This window comes from Bison bison, unplaced genomic scaffold (assembly GCF_000754665.1).
Source record: "Bison bison bison isolate TAMUID 2011002044 unplaced genomic scaffold, Bison_UMD1.0 scf7180017864473, whole genome shotgun sequence".
NCBI lineage: Eukaryota > Metazoa > Chordata > Mammalia > Artiodactyla > Bovidae > Bison > Bison bison.
This window is the reverse complement of record NW_011495034.1, coordinates 17,991,156-18,011,022: the sequence shown is the minus strand read 5'-3', so window position 1 is coordinate 18,011,022 and position 19,867 is coordinate 17,991,156. Positions and strand designations below refer to the sequence as shown.

At 42.2% G+C, this 19,867-nt stretch overlaps 2 protein-coding genes across 2 annotated transcripts in view; both read left to right on the top strand.

The window, feature by feature from the left end:
- Positions 1–11,005, top strand: part of RSPRY1 (ring finger and SPRY domain containing 1) — a 37,901-nt gene extending 26,896 nt beyond the window's left edge. Inside the window, exons 11-15 of the mRNA XM_010861896.1 lie at positions 2,710–2,821; positions 4,351–4,453; positions 4,817–4,969; positions 7,143–7,247; positions 9,447–11,005. Of these exons, the coding sequence (XP_010860198.1) occupies positions 2,710–2,821; positions 4,351–4,453; positions 4,817–4,969; positions 7,143–7,247; positions 9,447–9,543 (570 nt within the window). The 3' untranslated portion in view covers positions 9,544–11,005. The remainder of the gene's footprint in view (positions 1–2,709; positions 2,822–4,350; positions 4,454–4,816; positions 4,970–7,142; positions 7,248–9,446) is intronic.
- Positions 11,006–13,046: 2,041 nt separating this feature from the next.
- Positions 13,047–19,541, top strand: ARL2BP (ADP-ribosylation factor-like 2 binding protein). The gene is made up of 6 exons (XM_010861895.1): positions 13,047–13,391; positions 14,148–14,209; positions 16,008–16,114; positions 17,073–17,158; positions 17,387–17,483; positions 18,136–19,541. The coding sequence occupies exons 1-6, from the start codon at positions 13,354–13,356 to the stop codon at positions 18,235–18,237; spliced, it is 492 nt and encodes a 163-aa protein (XP_010860197.1). The 5' UTR covers positions 13,047–13,353; the 3' UTR covers positions 18,238–19,541.
- The last annotated feature ends 326 nt before the right edge of the window (positions 19,542–19,867 follow it).

Sequence of the window (19,867 nt, the reverse complement as noted above, 5' to 3'; positions counted from 1 at the left end):
AATGAGTCAGTTCTTCTCATCAGGTGGCCAAAGTATTGGAATTTCAGCTTCAACATTAGTCCTTCCAATGAACACCCAGGACTGATCTCCTTTAGGATGGACTGGTTGGATCTCCTTGCAGTCCAAGGGACTCTCAAGAGTCTTCTCCAACACCACAGTTCAAAAGCATTAATTCTTCTGCACTCAGCTTTCTTTATAGTCCAACTCATATCCATACATGACCACTGGAAAAACCATAGCCTTGACTAGAATAGCCTCTTACCCTCCAATTATAAATAAATAAATAATATAGCCTCCCATCCCATATGTAAGGTCTTAGGATGGGTTTTAGAAGTGATCCAACAAAGTCAAACTAAACTTGGCCTGCCATAAGGATAGTTTCTAAAGCACCCTTTTAGCAAGGCTGTACAGCATCCTGGAATTGTTTATGACATTTTACTAAACTGCTCACTGGAAAGAGACAAATTAGAGGAAGAGGGCCCATGGAAAGGGCAGGTCTGGATTTTTGTCCAGGATGGAAAACTGGACCCTAAACGGCCATTGCTTTTGTTGGGAACCTTCCCTTTGCAGGGCCTTCTAGTTGACTAGGCCTTAATTAAAACCTGGAAGAATGAGGCTTTTTTGGTGGCACCACATAGTCAAAAATAAGTGGGACTGGAGAACAATGCCAGTTAGTCTTCTAGTGCCCAACTTTGGGACTGATTTAAAGAAAGTAGTATCAATTACACAGATAGTCTGCTCCAAATTATGTCCTTAAGATGATTTTTTTTAGGACTTAAAAAATCTTAATTTCCAGAGCACTTCATTTTAAAGCCTATCATCTGATTCCCACAACAGTTTTTACTGTTATAATTTCCATTTCACAGGCAAGAAAACTGAAACCAAGACTGGGACAAAAAGAAACTAGGACTTGAGTTCATTCCCCTTCCTATTCTTCAATAATTGTGTTCTTTACATTTGAAAATGGGGATAATCTCAGAGAATTAGCTAGTTGTCTCATTTGGAAGTAAAAATTTGTCCCAAGACTAGAAGAAATATGGACTTCTCTTGGGAGAAAGCTTTATAAATTGTGTATCTCCTAACATGGCAGCACACTGCAGGTCTGAGAGTAGTATATATGAGACTGAACGTTGCAGGTTTTGTTTTTAATGGCCAATGAAGCTGGATCATTTTATCTCGTGGATGAAACTAATTTCTGCCATAGAGTTGCAAAAACTTTGGCTTCTTAAGAAACTTAGAATACTATTTTCTTATCCCTCCAGATAAGTCTATCCAAATTAAGATAGACTTAATTTCTTTCCTTAAAAAATAAAACATTTTTCCCTGACTTAAGTACTGGTTGGTTAGAAATTGATGAAGTCTGATATATCTTTCCCCAAATACAGCATTTTCATATTGTTACTGTACTTAAAACTTTGCTTCCTATGGACGTTGTTCTGGTGATTCTGAATCTTTTTGCCTGTACAGACACGGTGTGGCTTTGTGGAATTAGTCTTTCCTAGGACACACCCAGTTTCTGAAAATTTGAAGTCCATTCGTGGTGCCTCTTATTTTAACTCTTACTGATTGGGCTTTGCTGTTGAAAAGATGATGAAGTGTTAGGCTTGGAGATAGATCATTAATCTGAGAAGCTAAAGGGTAGGTCTTATTCAGGTCACCTACAGAATAGTTATCTTGTTTATCGTTACTTTTTTTTTTACTTGTTCAGGCTTTGAACGGGATAGCAAGGCATTCTTTCTGTTAATAGACTGGTGAATATTCTGAGAATTTACACAGGTTCATTTAACCTTTGAGTAGTCTGAGCAGTGCATTCGGAACAACTAATTCTCACTTTGGAGAACACACATCCGAATTCGGTATGTTGTGGTCCAAGTAATCAAGGAGTGTGTTGGAGCCCTCGTTCCAGTCTATCTTCTGATTGCATTATCGCACAGAATAAGTAGGCCATCCCCAGGATCTGAAGTCTTACTTGGATCTGGGCAACATTTTCAGTGGCCTTCTCTACTAGAATCTTTCACCATTGAGCCTTAAAGATAGCAATTGTCTGGTCTGCATGTTTCCTCTATTCGTTCTGTTTTTTTCTTATAACTGCTCAAAATAATTTCTTAAGATCTTACCACCCTTTTATGTTAACAATAAAAGTAATTATTAAACAATTAAAAGGCAATAAGTAATAAAAGAAGTTGCCAAGAACCTATATAATGTTCAGATATCTCGGAATACCTGTTTGCTAATTACCCACAATAGCCTCTCTGTTGTACCCAGGTTTAACATCTCTGAGCAAGGGGGTGTTTTGAAGTGTACTACAGGCAAAAAAGGTATTTGCCCACACCAGCCTTGGAATCAGAAAATCCCAAGGTCCAAACTTGACTTTTCTAGTAATGTGTTCTTGGGCAAGATGGTTGACCTCTCTGAGACTTTATTTCTTCTTAAAACGGAATACAATACTCTCAGCCTCAAGGTGGTTCATGAGAATTAAATAAACTAACAGATGTGAAACTTGGGAAGTATTTGTTGGTGAGGTCATACTGTCTTCTGACTCCATGTCAAAATTTTGGTACCTTCTAAGAACTATAATAGGCTCTCTCACTTCATCTAGAAAGCTTAGAATTCCAGCCACCAGCTTAATGGTTATAAAAGACACACTTAACTTTTCCCAGAACACAGCAGGCAGAGCCTCACTAATCTCTGGGCCCTATCTCCCTCCAGGAAGGCTATGGCATCGGAGACGATGAATACTCCTGTGCATACGACGGCTGCCGGCAGCTGATTTGGTACAACGCCAGAAGTAAGCCGCACCTACACCCATGCTGGAAAGAAGGTATGCATTCCTCTCCTTCATGAATTTATCAACTAGGTTAAGACATTTAGTTCTGACAAGGCATTATGTTAGGCTTTAAAATGTTTTGGATGACCCTGAGGGATGGAATGTTAGGTGGGAGGGAGGTTCAGGATGGGGAACACATGTACACCCATGGCTGATTCATGTCAGTGTATGGCAAAAACCACGACAATACTGTAAAATAATTAGCCTCCAATTAAAATAAATAAATTAATTTTAAAAAATGTTTTGATGGAAAAAGATTAAGGGTGGGAAGGGATATTAGCATTTGTATCCCCTACCATGGGTGTGGTAGTACTCTCAGGTAGAACAGTACTCTCCTGATACTCACCTCTGATGGAGCCCTTGCTTCAGCAAAACATTTCAGACTATAAAATTCTTAATTTAGTGGGGAAATTATTAATTAAGATTAATTAATATGAATTAAGATTCATATGATTCTTCAGATTAATATGAATTCCACTTTCCTCTCTGGGTATATGTCTTAGAGCAGCTGTGGAGATACTAAGGACACTGAAATTGTAATGCCAATAAAATGAGATTTTCTTCAGAGTGTTGGCACTATTCAGTGGACACATTCTGGGCCCCTCTAGATGCAACTTTTCAGGCTGACTTGAGCACTCTTGGCCTCAAAAACATCTGCCCAGCCTCAGCTCTCCAGACATCAGGCTCAGGACACTGCAAAGGTAGAGGCTACCAGGACTCTCAGTCAAAGCATGAGGATTTTAGCAAGAATACATCTTATCAACAGCCTCATCTTTTTTGCCCCATTCAATTTGTATTCCAACTGGTTTGCTGTATCCAAGGCCTTATACCCATGAAAACATTTATTTATGAAAGATTCAAACCAGCATAGTTAGAACCACACAGTTGATCTGTCCAACACTTAGAGCAAAGGATTTAAGATGAGTGAGTCTTTTTACCCCCAACTAAATACAGTGAAACAGGGCTTTTCTGCCTCACACCACAGCATCAAGGGTGGTATTCTCAGGGGGCCTCCTGGTGCACCCCACCTTGTACTGAAGACATAGAGTCATACGGTAGCAGATGGAACCTCTGGAAAATTTTTTTTCTTTTTTGGCCATGCAGTCTTGTAGGAGGGATCTTAGTTGTCTAACTAGTGATTGAACCCTTGCCTTTGGCATTGGAAGTACAGAGTCCTAACCACTGGGCCACCAGGGAATTCCCTCTCAGAATTTTAAATCTCAGCAGAGAAGCAAAGTTCATGATTTTGATCTTACCATGTTTTACTGGTCCAAGAATGCACATTGCCCCCACATTTCACATCTTTGAAATTGGGATGCATCTTACAATTGATGACTTTTCATAGATTAATTGGCAGCATTTTCCTTTCCAAATATTGATGTAAAGGGGTCAGATCAGTTGCAGAAGAAGCAAGATAAGTATGTTGAGTATAGGTCCACAAAAACAGACTTAATACAATGATATCAAAACCCTTGAGACAGCAGAATCTTCCCGTCCTAACAGTATTCCACTTCATCCTTTAGGAGACACGGTAGGATTTCTGTTAGACTTGAATGAAAAGCAAATGATCTTCTTTTTAAATGGCAACCAGCTGCCTCCTGAGAAGCAAGTCTTTTCATCTACTGTGTAAGTACCTTCTCTCAATCAAAAATTCAAGTAGATGCATGGAATGTCCTTCTCTCAAGAAAAAAAAGACTGTCCATTTATATAGTCAGTTGTGTGAGAAATCACTGTACTTCAAGTAATTGGGGACTCATTTGATCATAACCTAGAACTCTCCCAGAGTTTGATATAGGAAGATAAGAGCAGGATATTCTCTGGTTAATAGTGCCGTCTAGTTTAGTAAACAGAATGCCACCCTTCTTTCTGCCTGGGTACGACTTATTCTGACTTATTTCTTACTCCAGCTTATTTCTGAAGACCGCTTTGTGTATGACCTTCACTTTGTTTTTATGAATTCTCTTGATCTCTACTCATTTTTATTTGTAGATCTGGATTTTTTGCAGCAGCTAGTTTCATGTCATATCAGCAATGTGAGTTCAATTTTGGAGCAAAACCATTCAAATATCCACCGTCTATGAAATTTAGCACTTTTAATGACTACGCCTTCCTCACAGCTGAAGAGAAAATCATTTTGCCAAGGTAAGGAATCAGCAGTGTTGGCCTGTTGCGCCCTTAAGGGTGTCTATAACGTAACGTTGTAATCCTAGCTCCTGTTCTGGCTTAAAAAGCAGGTCTGTAACAAGCCCTTCTGGGCTGTACTTTACTTTGGACTCAGTGTCCCAAAGCTTGAGAGTGGCTCAGCAGTTTCCAGATGAACCAGAAAATGTCACAGAGTGATGACAGCCCTGCCTGTTGCAACAGAGCCTTTTTAATATCCCAAGAACTGAAGGGCCATTTATTTCCCAGCTCAGAGATCTGAGGTTCATTCTGAGAACTCCTCTTCATCTTGTCTTAGCACCTGACAGGGACGCTAAGAACTTTAAATTCCTCCTGGTGAAAGTGTGAAGTAACACCTGTCTCATCTGCCATACCCCATCACCTGGTTATGTAGCCTTTCTTGGATGCGGCCCATAAACAGGTCTGTCTTCTCACCTACACCCTGAAAGTTCCAACTGATCCATCTAAGAGTTCCCCTGGAAGCTGACCTTAGTTAAAACTGCTTCAGCATTTAGTTAACCACCCCTGCAGAATTAAACTTTCCAAAAGTCAGATGGCAATAGGCACCAACTATCAGAAAGTCATCTTTTATGGGTGGTTTCTGTGTACTGTCAGTACCCTAAGATTTTGGTGCCCAAAGTGCAGTCTGCCTTGGATAAGAACAGAGTTACCAGCTTGGCAGTCCTGTGCTGCATTGGAATTTTGTTTTCTGTGACAGTGACACCAACACAGAAGTTGTTGGAGACTAACTAAATGGCCTCTTTAATGCCAAAGTTGCCTGTTTTACTCATAGGAATAGAATTCTTTTCTGACTTCAGGGTAGGAGATCAGGGCCCTGTTTCTACTTGGCATTTTGTAAATTGTTCCATATTGTAAATCGTCTCTGTCTCTACCTCTTGTTCCATTCATTCTTTTTTTTCTTCTTCTTCTTAAACTTTTTATTATGGAAAACTTATTATTATGGAAAACTTCAAATACACATGAAAGAAAAAAAGAATAGCACAGTAAAGCACCATATAAATATATATATACCCACCTCTCAGCTACAAAAGTCATCCACTCACAGCCACGTGCTTGTCTTACGGTTTTCTCTGTTAATAGCTCCATTGTCGATTCTGTTTCCCTGGCTGTAGTCCTAGAGGATCCTTGACAAGGCAGAGTATGAGTTTCTGCCATTTCTATGACGGATTGTTCAGCAAATCCTATGGGCTGTACTTTCAGAATATATCCCAGCCAACAACTTCTGGTCCCTCTCCCTGCTCCCACCATGGCTAAAGCTTCCAATTTCCTACCTGGGTTGTTCCTGCCCTCAAACTAGTCTCCCTGTTCCCACCTTAACCCCTTCAGTCTGTTCAGCACAGCCTCCAGAATAATTGTTACAACATAAATCAGATCATGCACTTCTCTGCTCATCAGACTCTAGTGGCTTCCTCTTTCACTTAAGGTAAAACCTTGAACCTCAGCAGACGCTGTAGAATTTGTCCCCTCTTCTCCTCCAGTACTTCTTAGACCTCTTGCACTCTCCCCTGTGCTCCTGCTACTTCAGCCATCCTGGCCTCCTTGCTGCTCCTGAAACAGACCAGGTCTGCTACTATAGCCCCAAGGTCTTTGCACTAGAAAGTTCTGCTCTTACAACTCTTCCTGCTACCAGAATGGTCTGACATGTGTTTTCCAATACTACTGAGCAGTGAACTTGATTCTGACACCATCTACCTGGAAATAGCTTCAGACCCCCCCTGGAGAAGGGTTCAGTCCTACAGGATTGCTCTTTCCTCCCACTTTAGATGCCAGTCACAAGTCCAGGTCATGACCAACTCACTGTAACTGGAGGCTCCCATGCCCTCCACCTTTGGTTTGATTAATTTGCTAGAGCTCCCACCACAGAACTCAGGAAAGCAGTTTACTTCTGTGTATGTGTTACACTTTACCAGCTGAGCCCCCAGGTAAGATGAGAATGACCAGCCTTCTTCATTTTCTGTTTTAGAAAATCATTGTAAGATTGAAATGAGATGTCTCGTGTGAAAACTTTACTGAACAGAGCTTAGGGAATGACTCCCATGTACAGAGCATTTTCAAGGCATTTCATATGCATCACTGCTCACTGACCCCACTTATTTGTTGATAAAATGAACTTCCAACTGTGTTTTCTACTCAGGCACAGGCGTCTTGCTCTGTTGAAGCAAGTCAGTATCCGGGAAAACTGCTGCTCCCTGTGTTGCGATGAGGTAGCGGACACGCAACTGAAGCCATGTGGACACAGGTCAGAGGGTTTGTTTGGTTATTTCTTCTTGTGTACATTACAGTAGACAAAGTTCTACCTGTTCTTGAATTGCTTTTACAGTGTTACCAGTTCCCTAGCTGTTCATCAAGGTTCATAATATCCAAAGTGGGCTGAAGGAGGTTTCAGAGTTTGCCAAGTCTGTCTTCCAGAAAGTACCTGAAATAGAAGAGCCTTCTTGATACGGAAGACCCATGTTTTTGTTTTGTTTTACTTTGTTTACTCAGGACTTTATTTTTAACACATTTTTCATTCCAAAATGTATAAGACTTAATGCTAATTACAGGTCTCTTAGGAAATCCCTTTTCATTTTAGAGCCTTCTCATGTACTTACTCTTCACCCTCCTCAGCATTGAGAGGGCAGCACCACCCTACCATCTAACCACTCTGCATTTTTAGAAAATGAGGACAGCCTGGATCCTGTACAATAGAGTGTTTAAACATCAGCAAGAGTAGCAAGTAAAACAGTCCCCTAAAAAGGCCTCACAACTAAGGTTAGAAGGGGAAAGAGGAGCTGGGCAGTGTGCTGACCCTGGCCTGGCCCAGGCATGTGTGCTGATTATATACGAGCAGTACCTCTATCCCAGTGTTCCAGACCAGCTCCCTGTAATTCAGCCCACCCCATACACTGCCTTGCTCTTATTCTTCACATAGCTTTAGCTACCAGGTCTCCCTGAATCAACTCTGTAGCCCAGAACTCCTCAGGATCTGGGCTTATTCTTCTTTGAACGCTCTGGCCCTTATTGGTGGTTTGGCACACAATAAGTACTCATGAAAGAGGGCTGAAATCTAAAAACTTAGAATCAGGTATCTTAAGTATGACCACAGTCTCCACACTAGACATATCTAGAACAAAGTTGGAATAGGAAATTAAAAGAATTATAAGAAAGTCTAGCTCCACTTTCAGCAGCAACAGTTCCATTGAGTAGAGGTTAAGAAAGGAAATCTGGCTAAACAGAATGACATGAGCCACCCCCTAGAATAGAGACTGAAAATCTAAACATTCCTACTATTAATACCATGAAAGAAATTGAAATTATTTTCCCCCTTTGCCTTCCCCGCTAAAAGCCCAGGTGGTTTCACAAGTACATTCTTTCAAACTTTGAGGGAATGGATGGATTCTATATAAACTTCTCAGACCACAGAGAAAATAGCAAAGTCACAATCTTTTTACAAAGCCTGCATGTTAATCATACAAAAAGCTGATGAAACACAAAAATGAATGAATGAATATAAACCTAAAAATCCTAAATTATCAGCAACTAGTACCCAGCAACACAACCAAGAGGGGTTTATTTCAGGAATGCAAGATTAGTGCAACATAGGAAATCAATGTAATTTCTCAAATGTATTTAATCAAATGTAATTTCTCAAGTAGGCCAAGGGGCAGTGAAGCAGAGAATTAATACTTTCTGCAAAAATGCTAAAAATTCAATATCCATCTCGAATGACTACTACAAAACAGAAATGGATATAGGAAATAAAAGTATACATTAAGGATGGATGGATACTTCCTTTAAAATATAAAAAAACATATCTCAAACACAAGCATCTTTTTAAGGGGGACACACTAGAAGCCTTCCAAGAGTTGCTAGGGACCAGACAAGGATGCCTGCTATCAGCACATAGCATCGAAGACCCAGTGTAGCCAAAAATAAATAAATTTTTAAAAATTAAAAAAAAAACAGTGAGAAAGAATATGTGTAAAATGCCACCTTGAGGGGGAAAAAAAGTTAATAGTTTTGTCCCAATATATGAAAAGAATGACACAGTAATGGAACAGAAGCCCAAAAGTAATACTACTTATAAAGAAAAATATAAAGACATTATGTCAAATCTGGTGAAAGACAGACTGTTCAACAAATGATAATGGGACAGATAGCTAACTGTCTGGGGGAAAAAAATAGCATTGTATTTCTACCTACAGATACACATCTCTATGCATAGGCTGTATATATCCAGACTTTCTGGAAGAATGCACATGAACTTTTAACTTATTCCTCAGAAGAGGAAGATTGAAGGTCAGAAGTGGAAGAGAGACTTACTGTTTATATATTTACTTAATGTTTCAGCCATGTGTGATTATTACCCTTTCAGTTAACATGCTCCATTGAGTCAGCACATCGTCAGTCTGACTTTTTGAAGAACGGACCTAACTGGTATCTATGTCTTTCTCCTCAGTGATCTGTGCATGGATTGTGCCTTGCAACTGGAGACCTGCCCATTGTGTCGGAAAGAAATAGTGACTAGAGTCAGACAGATTTCTCATATCTCATGACACACGTGAAGAGGCCTCATGGACTTATTTCTACTCAATTCCAGCCAATGTTGAAAAGAAAAACAAAGAAAAAAATCTCTAATCAGTTGTATGCACATTGAAACTTATAGCCATGGCCAGATTTTATGCTAAAAAAAATGATAGTTTATCAAAGACAAAATTCTCCTAGAATCTAACCCAACCTGCTAGCCCTGAGAAATTCCTTTTAAGGCCAAGGAAAGCTGAATGCCAGTAGCTAGGCCTATGGTAATTCCATGAAAAGCAACAGGAGACAATGCCCTCTTGAGTGCTGAAACCACACTGGATTTCTCCAGGTTGGGTTCATTTGCTTGTGTAACACAGGATGTTTTGTCTCATAGTCTAAAGTTTTTATTTTGGGCAAAAGTCATTATCGAGAAGTAAATGACAGCGTTTCTGGGTAAAGCATCACTTCCCATTGGTCAGAGAGCCACTGGTATCTTAAGCATGGATACTGCACTGCAAGACTTGAAGCTGTAAAACTAGAATCCCACAGGTCAGTACTACAAGCAACATGGAGGGCCTGAAAGAGGGTGCACAGACTGTAGACAAAAAAAACAAAACCCAATTTTTGATATTTCAGTGATCCCAAAGAACATGCTAGTTGGTTTTTTTTTTAACTGCAGAAAATTGGTGGTATTTTCACATTCATGATGTTTCTATCCAATTTCAGTACCCACATTTTGTGAGGAAAAAAAATGTTTTAACAATGCAGGAGGAATTCTTAAATTAATTGCAATGTTAGACTGGAGAAAATTTGGTATTTAAGGTATTTTTAAGGTACCATCAAATCAGGTCTTTTTGGTTTTTGTTTAAAATAATTTTTTAAAATCAGTATTGTTTTTGGAAGTAATATACTTTGAAACTCTTGAACTAATAGTCTCAAAAACTCTTAGCGGACAGTCTGAGAGCACGTATTCCTATTGTTTAAAATAAATACATGTTTTTGAATAGTAAATTCAGTCATGGATTGTTGACTATGTCTTCATCAAAAGTGTTATTCCCTCTCAGGGTCTCTGGTGAAGACCTTCAAGAGTTTGGTTTTTTCTCCCAGAAAATTGGAAGGTAGAATTGTAAATTCATAGAACTTATTTTATAATGGTGTACCTCAGCAGCTGCCTTTCAATTTATGCCAAGTCCTTACTGAGTTTATACTTGAATAGTAAATATGTCTTCTCAGTTTTACAATGTCTTAAATTCAATGCACATTTTTTTCTTCCTTCCCCACCCTTTCTTGTTTGTAGTTCATTAAATCGTCCTATTACAGAGCTGATTTCCTTCCTGGCTGTACTTGTTGGGGTGCTGGATTTTTTCCATGTCTTTAGTCTTCCATAAATTCAAATATATATATAAATATATATATATATGTTCTCTTCTTTAGCTTGTGGTAAATACAGTAATTTGCATTGAATAAATAAAACATTTGTTGCCTTTTTTGACTTAAGATATCACAACTTTCATTGGTATCTGCTGCTAAGGTTCCAAGATATTATACTCAGGTTTATCCTTTCCAGGTTAGGATAGAATCAAGTATTAGAATTCAGAAGCAAGGTTAATCACTTATTCATCCAACAAACCTTTATTGGACACCTAATATATCTCGGGCACTGCAACTATGTGGTATGCAAAAACAGATCTGTTTGTGGAGCTGACGTCTGGTAGTGGGGAGAAAACTATGTTTTTCCTTATTGTAATAACTTGTTGAGTGCTTTGAGAAAGAACAAGGAGAACCTAATTTAGATAAGGGGAAGGAGAGAAACGTCACTGAAGGAGTAACATTAGTAAAAAAAAAAAAAAAAGGAAGTAGGACCTAGGGATATAGCAAGGCAGAGACTGAAAATATTGAGCCAGTTTCTGGCCTCAGGCGGTTGAGTGACTGGCAGCTTCCACTTTCTGTCTCTTGAAATATTCTTGGACCTAGCCACCATGGTGTGGGAAAACCCAAATATCCATGAGAAGACCTACATGGAGAGGAACTGAGACAGCCCCCTACCCCTCAGGTCCTCCGTTCAACATCAACAACTGAGCTGTTCCAGCTAATACTAATTTGAGTAAGCTTCTTGGAAGAGGTTCTCTAGCCCCATTCCAGCTACCCCCAACTGATGCCAAGTAGAACAGAAACGAACTGTCCCTACCAAGTCCTGTCCAGGTTACAGATTACTGAGCAAAATAAATTTTTTTTTTTTTTAGCCAGGAAGTTTTGGGTGGCTAGTAACAGCTTTGCTGCTAAACCGCTTCAGTCGTGTCCGACTCTATGCGACCCCATAGACGGCAGTCCACCAGGCTCCCCTGTCCCTGGGATTCTCCAGGCAAGAACACTGGAGTGAGTTGCCATTTCCTTCTCCAGTGCGTGAAAGTGAAGTCCCTCAGTCCTGTCCGACTCTTAGCAACCCCATGGACTGCAGCCCACCAGGCTCCTCCATCCATGGGATTTTCCAGGCAAGAGTACTGGAGTGGGGTGCCATTGCCTTCTCCGAGTAACAGCATTAGATAACCAGAACAGATGGAATCAAGTTTCCTTCTCTGCTCTGATCCTATGTATTAACTCGGTCTGGTTATTTACCAAACCTTTCTGAATGCCTGCCTTCTACTTGGTACTAAACAGAGATAGTACCTCTGAGAACTGATCTCACCCTAGATACAACTGTGTCATGGTAACGAGTTTAGTTCCACACCCCACTGATAGATATTTTACGTTCATTTAAAGATATCTGCCCATTCAGGCTGGCCATCTGACCCACAGATCAAACATGAACCATATCTAAAATGTACCACACATTTGGCCAAAAAATAAAATGCAACCGAAAAGACACAATGTCTAGTGATCCAATCAGAGAACAGGTATAGGGTACCCTTTTGTAAAACTGGGCAGTTTTGGAGGGGGCTTATCCTGGAGCAAAGTCACCTGATTGCGTTGCTCAAAGTGGTTCTGTCAACGTTAATCTTGCCTAGTTACCCAAGAAACGAGTTACTGCCAAATAATCTTTTTGATGTGAATGTTCATGATGTAAATTACAGGACATCCACTTCTTGCTGTGGGGTTGGCTTTGGTAGCTGTCTCGTGGTAGTTCCACGAGAGGGAGCAACTGTCTCGAAAATCAAATGTCTGCACTACCTGGCTCAAAAGCTAAGGGATTGACTCTGAAAAGATTTTCGATTTACAGTGCTCTTAAAACCAATTTGAATGACTCAATCTTCTTAAATCTTGTAATTCATTCCCAAGTAGCAAGTGGGGAAATAGAGGCTCTCTCTGGGCTTCCATTCCTTTCTCTTCGCATTGGGTACATCTTGGCTTTAATCGTCCGACAGCGTGAGTTTACGATAGTGAGTCCCTGACCTGCTGGATGCGGCCCAGTTTCCTCTCGCTACCCTCTATCCCTTTGCCTCACTTCCTTTCCCTATCTTTGTCCCGCCCCTGGTTTTGGGTAACGCAGGCCTGCGATTGGTTGCTAGGAGCCCCGAGGAGGCGGAAGGGTCGCGGTGGCCATGGTGACGGGAGGCGGGGCGTGGTAACTGACGCTGGACCCAGCGGCGGTAGGGGCGAGTTAAGCTAGGCCTGGCAGGGTTGGGGGGCCCGGCCGGCGTGTGGCCGCAGCCGGGGAGCCTGAAGCTGGGGCGTCGCGTGCAGGCTCTAACCGGCTAGGCCGTGAGCCGGCTGTGGCCTCGGCGGCGAGGCCTCCCGGATGCCGGTTGCAGCTCTGCGGTGCAAAGCAGAGGCTGCGCCCGGGCCGCAGGCAAAGGTAGAAGGCGAACGGGTCCGCTCCCCGACGCCCAGTGGATGCGGCGGCGACGATGGACGCCCTAGAGGAAGAGAGCTTCGCGCTGTCCTTGTGAGTCACGCCGCCCGAGCCCGGGAGGCTGAAGGCCGGGGCTGCTGGCGCTTGGCTTAGGCCTCCGCCCTGCGAAACCAGTGCCCTCAGTGGGGGTGGGAAACAAGACTCCCCCCTACCCACCCCACCCAAGTTCCCGCGGTAGACTGCCTCTGCGGCAACAGCGGGGTTTCAGGCGCGGAGGACAGGAGCGCAGCGTGGTGTTGCGCGATGATACACGCCTCTGTCACAATCCCCCGGTCTCCAGTCCTTAGTCGTCAGCAAAACCTGGTGGGTTTGAGCGGCTGAAGCCCGACCGCGGGTCAGAAGACCCTCCACCACTACCACACCACCATCCCCAGGGACTCTAATTTGTCCCTCCCCACCCCGGCCTGTGTATTGACCGCACCAGGTTTACGCCCGCCCACAAGTAGATTGATGTGGGGTGATAGTGAAGATGCGGTGAGTAGAACCCACAGGAAATAAATGTGAGGAGCCTTAAGATGTCTGATGTGAGCCTTGACCCCTTTTATTTGTCCCTTCGTGACTCCTTGTGTCCCATCAGTTTTCTGAAAGTAGATCCACTACATTAAACTTCGATGTCACAGGTGTGTAAAATGTGTTTTCTTCAGTGTACAACTGCTAGATTAAACAGTAAATCATTCTTAATTGTTTAAGCTGGGTGATGGAGAATTCATTTGAAAAGGGCCAGAGTACATTTGGGTGGGGGGAGAGGAATTAAGCTGAAACAGTATCTAATCCAGGTCTATTTTTCAGCTCTTCCGCCTCTGATGCAGAATTTGATGCTGTGGTTGGATATTTAGAGGACATTATCATGGGTAAGCTTCCCTACTCCGGCTCTTTAGTTTTTAGACTCTTGCTTTTAACGACATTGAAAATCCACTTGGAGAGTTAATTTTTAAAAAGAGAGAAAACATCATGCTGCATATAATGTTGAAAGTGGCATGCTGAAATACGAAGGAAGCCGTCCTGTTGTTTGCCTTAAAGGCATACAGCCCCTACTCCTGAAAATAATTGATTACCATAGATTCAGTCCCCAGAAGGGACTCATTCAGGTAACAGAGTACCTTGGAGTTATGGGGCTCATGGCAAAACTTCAGCAAATATTAACTACTTTATTTCAGAGAGTAAGAGCGGTTTGTAGTCTTGAGTCTTAATATTTTTGTGACATAGAGCAGTGTAATAGGTAACCATAGCACACGTGCCCATGAGGAACAAGGTGTCATGCTTCAGCTGGTTCCATATTTTCCTAGGTCCTGAGTTCCTATTTGTGGATTCATTTGGGCTTCCCTGGTGGCTCAGCTGGTAATGAATCTACCTGCAATGCGGGAGACCTGGGTTCGATCCCTGGGTTGGGAAGATCCCCTGGCGAAGGGAAAGGCTACCCACTCCAGTATACTGCCCTGGAGAATTCCATGGACTGTATAGTCCATGAGCTCGCAAAGAGTCAGACACAACTGAGCAACTTTCACTTTGGCATCCATAGGTCCTGCTAAGTAATAAGTGGTAACAGGCATCTGTCATTTAAGACAAAATGTGTGGGAGAGAAAAACTTGAAAAAAATCTCTCGTATGGGTGACTTTAAGTTTGCTGAGAATAAGGAAAAGAACACTGTTGTTTAGTGTTATTAGCTGTATTTGTTAGTCTTGTTTAGTGAAAATCACTTGACTCAGTTTTGTACCTTTGGGTCCTATAAAGGTTCATGACCTTAACTCCTAAATACAGATGAAGATACACCATTAAGGTCCCATGTCGATCAGAGGATTCCTGGTGAATGCTGAGGAATACCTGGAGTTCTTTTGGCCTCTACAAGAACCCTGTGTGCAGTGAGGGAAATGAACTTTCTGTAAGCCCAGGGCATTTATTCCTAAGTCTAGGCCATTTGTGAAGCATTCCTTTTGTTTTGGAAATGATATTCTATTTGGTTGTTGAAATTCCCTAAACCCTAATAAGTGTTTGCTATGACTCAGTCACTGTACGTGACTCCTCATCTAAATGCCACCTAGCAATCTTTTATGATAGGTACTCTGAAGTTGAAGAAACTGGGACTGAGAGAAATTAACCTGCCCAAGGTTACCCATTGTTAGTGGCTGAGGTGGAATTTAAACTCTGGTAGTCTAGCCTCTATCAGAGCCCATCCATCTAATCACTACACTGTTTCTACCACTGCAGCTGAATTTAAGAGAACGGTTTGTGGAGTTCCTAAGCCACCCTGCCCTGTCTGGCTGTGTTTAAACTGGACTAGAGGGTGGTGGCGGTGGTTGCACATAGTGTGAAGGCTCTTAATACCACGGAACTTTACCCTTAACACCTTCAGCTTTCCCACTCCTAAAGGTTGGCCATTTAGAAAGAAGACTTCCCTGGTGGCTCAGACGGTAAAGCGTCTGTCTACCATGCGGGTGACCCGGGTTCGAGCCCTGGGTTGGGAAGATCCCCTGGAGAAGGAAATGGCAATCCACTCCAGTACTCTTGCCTGGAAAATCCCATGGACAGAGGAGCCTGGTAGGCTACAGTCCATGGGGTCTCAAAGAGTTGGACGTGAGTTCACTTTCACTTTTCTGCTGCCATTTAATTCCTACGTGTTAAAAAGAATATATGTTTCCTATTGCGATTCAGATGATGAGTTCCAGTTATTACAGAGGAATTTCATGGACAAGTACTACCAGGAGTTTGAAGACACGGAAGAGAATAAGCTCACGTACACACCTATTTTTAATGAATATGTAAGTGGGTTCCTATTATTCTTACTGGAGATTAGGATTTCTTTGAAATATGAATTTAGGATTTCTTTAAAATATGAATTTAGGATCAAATAATGTTGAAATCTGCTCAATTTTTAGAATCTGCCACCAGCACTCTGCTAGGAAGTCTAATTAGAATTGGGTTTAGTCTTCATTACCTATTGTTTTCCTCTGCATAGTTCTTGGGGCTGTTTTCCAAATAGTTAATAATCTCGTCTATTTTAAAAACATGGTTGACTTTATCATAATCCTGCTTTCAGTTACAGTATATGGGTTCACCATACCTTGCACTTACATACTTTTGACCTTTCAACTTTCACACACTATTTTTTCTTACTACGTAATTCAATCAAGTGTGCATGACAGTTAGATAAAAGTGAAAACCAGTTGGTGGCAAAACCAAACTATAACCCAGGAACCTTGGCTCTGGACCCTTGGGTCTTTGTATATGCCAAGGCCCTGTGCAGCCTCCTGTTAGGATCTCCTCTGTCTGAGAAGTTTGAGCCTCCAGGACTTAATTCCTTGAATGCAAAAGTACGGCAGAGTTGGTTAAAGTTTCTTAAGCCAAGCCTCCGCTTGTAACAGATCCATGACTGCCTTTCACTGTATGCTTTTTCATCTGTTTCTTTCCACAGATTCTGTCTACCCAGGCAGAAAAGCCCCCACTTACTCCACTCTTCATTTCATGCCATGGGGGGTGGGAGCCCTTCTGCTCTCTAACCCTATCCATCTGGGAGCATTCCTCTTGTTGCAGTGTAATTACCTGCGTACACCTCTCCCCTGGAGGGCGGAGGGCAGGGGTGGGATGAGCTCACTGAAGAGAGGAGCTGGGTTTGGGTTCTCTCTGGTGCCCCCAGCTCTGAGCTGGGAGCCAGGCACACAGAAATGTTTGCAAATGGCTGGAGAACAGGCTTTCTGAAAAGAAGTTTTACTGTTACAGATTTCTTTGGTAGAAAAGTATATAGAAGAACAGCTGTTGGAGCGGATTCCTGGATTTAACATGGCGGCTTTCACTACAACTTTACAGTGAGTTGAAGTTGACTTTTTTTAACCTCTTGGTACCTTGCTCCTCCTCAACTCTGAAAATTCATAGACCTTCCTCCTTTTTTCCCCCCCTAGTGCTTGAACATGAAGCTGCAGAGCACTTGGTGGTTAGGTCCTGGGTGGGAGGCCCTCCATACCTTTGAAGGAAATCTCAAGGAGATGGTCTGTGTCATCAATTGTTCATGAAGCAACCACCCTTTTCCTTCGCAGGCACCATAAAGATGAAGTGGCTGGTGACATTTTTGACATGCTGCTCACATTTACGGATTTCCTGGCTTTTAAAGAAATGTTTCTGGACTACCGAGCAGTAAGTCCTTCTTGTCTGTTATGCTACAGTGAACCACTTAGAAAATTCCAAGTGGACCTGTCAGGCACAAACCACCCTCTGTGCGCCCCGCTGTAAGACTGGCCAGTGTCAGCCAGACAGCGAGCAACGTGCCAGCAGAGCAGCTGCTGTCCCCCACTGGCCGGGGCCCGGGGCGCTTATGAAGAATTACACTCTCATAGTTTTGGTGAAACCAAAGGTCCCAGGCATCTTACAGGGTCCCTGTATAATCAAAAGGACAAAGCCAAAAAACAAGTCTTAATTGCCTTGCCTTTCTTGTAACGCAGGATCTTAATAGGAGAAGGAAATATTTTTCATTGAAGAGAGGTGTTTTTTGTTTTGTTTGTTTTGGCCTTGCTGCTTGGCACACAGGATCTTACTTCTCCCAATGAGGGATCAAACCCATGCTACCTGCAGTGGGGCTTAACCGCTGGACCTCCAGGGTCCAGTGCACCCTGAGAGGTACATTTTTTGAGTGACCAGTGCTGAACAAAAATGCAAAATCACATCCTCCCTCTTCCTGTGTGCTCCCTGGTGGCCCGCCCTCCCACCCTAAGCATCTCCCTCCCCAGTCAGAGCTAGAAAGGACTTTCTTCTGTCCCTTGCCTCTTAAAGTTGTGATATTCTCTTGTAGGAAAAAGAAGGCCGGGGACTGGACTTGAGCAGTGGTTTAGTGGTGACTTCACTCTGCAAATCATCTTCTGTGCCAGCCTCCCAGAACAATCTGCGGCCCTAGGTCCCACTTCAGGCTCTGGGCTCTTTTGGACGTCACCAGCTCAATAGACTGGGAGAGGCTTTGGCTAATGATGTCAGAAGAATACATCTTGGAAAGACTGACTCTTCTGCAACTCTTCATTAATGTTAAGTGTTGATGGGTCAGAAGATAATTACCTGACCTTCCTGGGACAAGACATTCTTGTTTCTGGTAACCCTAGTACTCCTCCCTTAGTAGACCCCTCTCTGAGGCTTCAGAGTCTGGTCCTGCAGCACACCCAAGTCCAGCATTCTACCTGGGATGCCTGTCCCCAGCATTCATGTCGGGGTGTCCATGTTGGGAAAATTCGCCATCATCAACTCTTCTTGGCCCAGCAGGCCTTACATATCCCAGGAGGCTTTTCGTGCATTCACAGCTCTTTATATGGATCACAGTTTTGAGTCCTACAGCCTCAGTGGGGGTTTTGACTGGGAGGATTTATTTAGGGGTTAACTGCAGCTAGCTGCCCATCTCAAGATTTCTGAAAATCCTACCATCACAGCTAGTAGGAATCAACTTACAGAGATTTCCTTTACCTAAAAGCTAACATGGGAAAATCAATTCCTAGTCTTACATGCACAGTCTTTGTATCACTGTCTTCTACAAGTCCAGATGTGGTCCCATTGTTTCCATAACCCTCGTTTACGTGTGTTTGAAAAACTATTTTTATAGATGAATACTCAGGCTAACCTAGTGGATACAATCTTGGAACTTCCATGATTACCCACTTCAAGATCAAAGTATTATATGCTGTGTGCTTTTTAGCTGTTAGTGCTATGAAAGCTAAAATGCTTTCTACCTTGGTGGTCCATTTACTGGGTGCCAATGAATGTATGCTGGAAGTAGTCTAAAATATATCCTTTTCTTAGAGCATGTTCGTATTTGTGCAGGTTTGCTTAAAACCCTTTCTGTGTAAATCAGCTCCTTAGGTTTGGGGTAGGGGCTCTGCACTTCCTTTTTCGCTGTCAAAATAACCCTACCAAGATAGTATTCCATGATCTAGCTTAGCACGAGTAGGAGATAGCAAACAGCTTTACTGGTCATACTGCTTAGATTCAGTACATTGTCTTATTATAGTGTTGGATAGAACATTACTGGCCGGAAAACATGAGTGAAAGAAAAAATGTAGTAGTTCAATTCCCAATGTGTACTTAGTTTTTTGTTTTTATTTTTAAAGTAAAAATAGGAATCTCTACCAGTTGACTCTTTTGGTTTTAAAGGATGAGCTACAGGCTGTGTGTTTTTCTGTACCGACATGGCACTTATTAAATACTTTTGTACCATGAGTAGAAGTTGAGGTGTTTTGCATAAACCATCTTTCTAAATGAACCAGTCCCTTGTGTACTATTGCTGCTGCCATCAAGTTATCAGAGCTTTGGTCTTTCAAGCCAAAGGCTTCCTTAAACACTGACTCTCCTGGCCTTGCTTACCCTTCTTGCTCTTTTTATAAATGGGACTGCCCGTCACAGGCCAGGCATGTTGGAAGCACTTGATGAAGACCCCACTGATCAGTCTGGGTGAGAAAAAGCAAGTGGACAAATCAAAAGATGAAATTATGAAAAGTGAACAAGAAAGGCAGATGGGTTTTTTTTTTTTTTTTAACCTTTTCCTC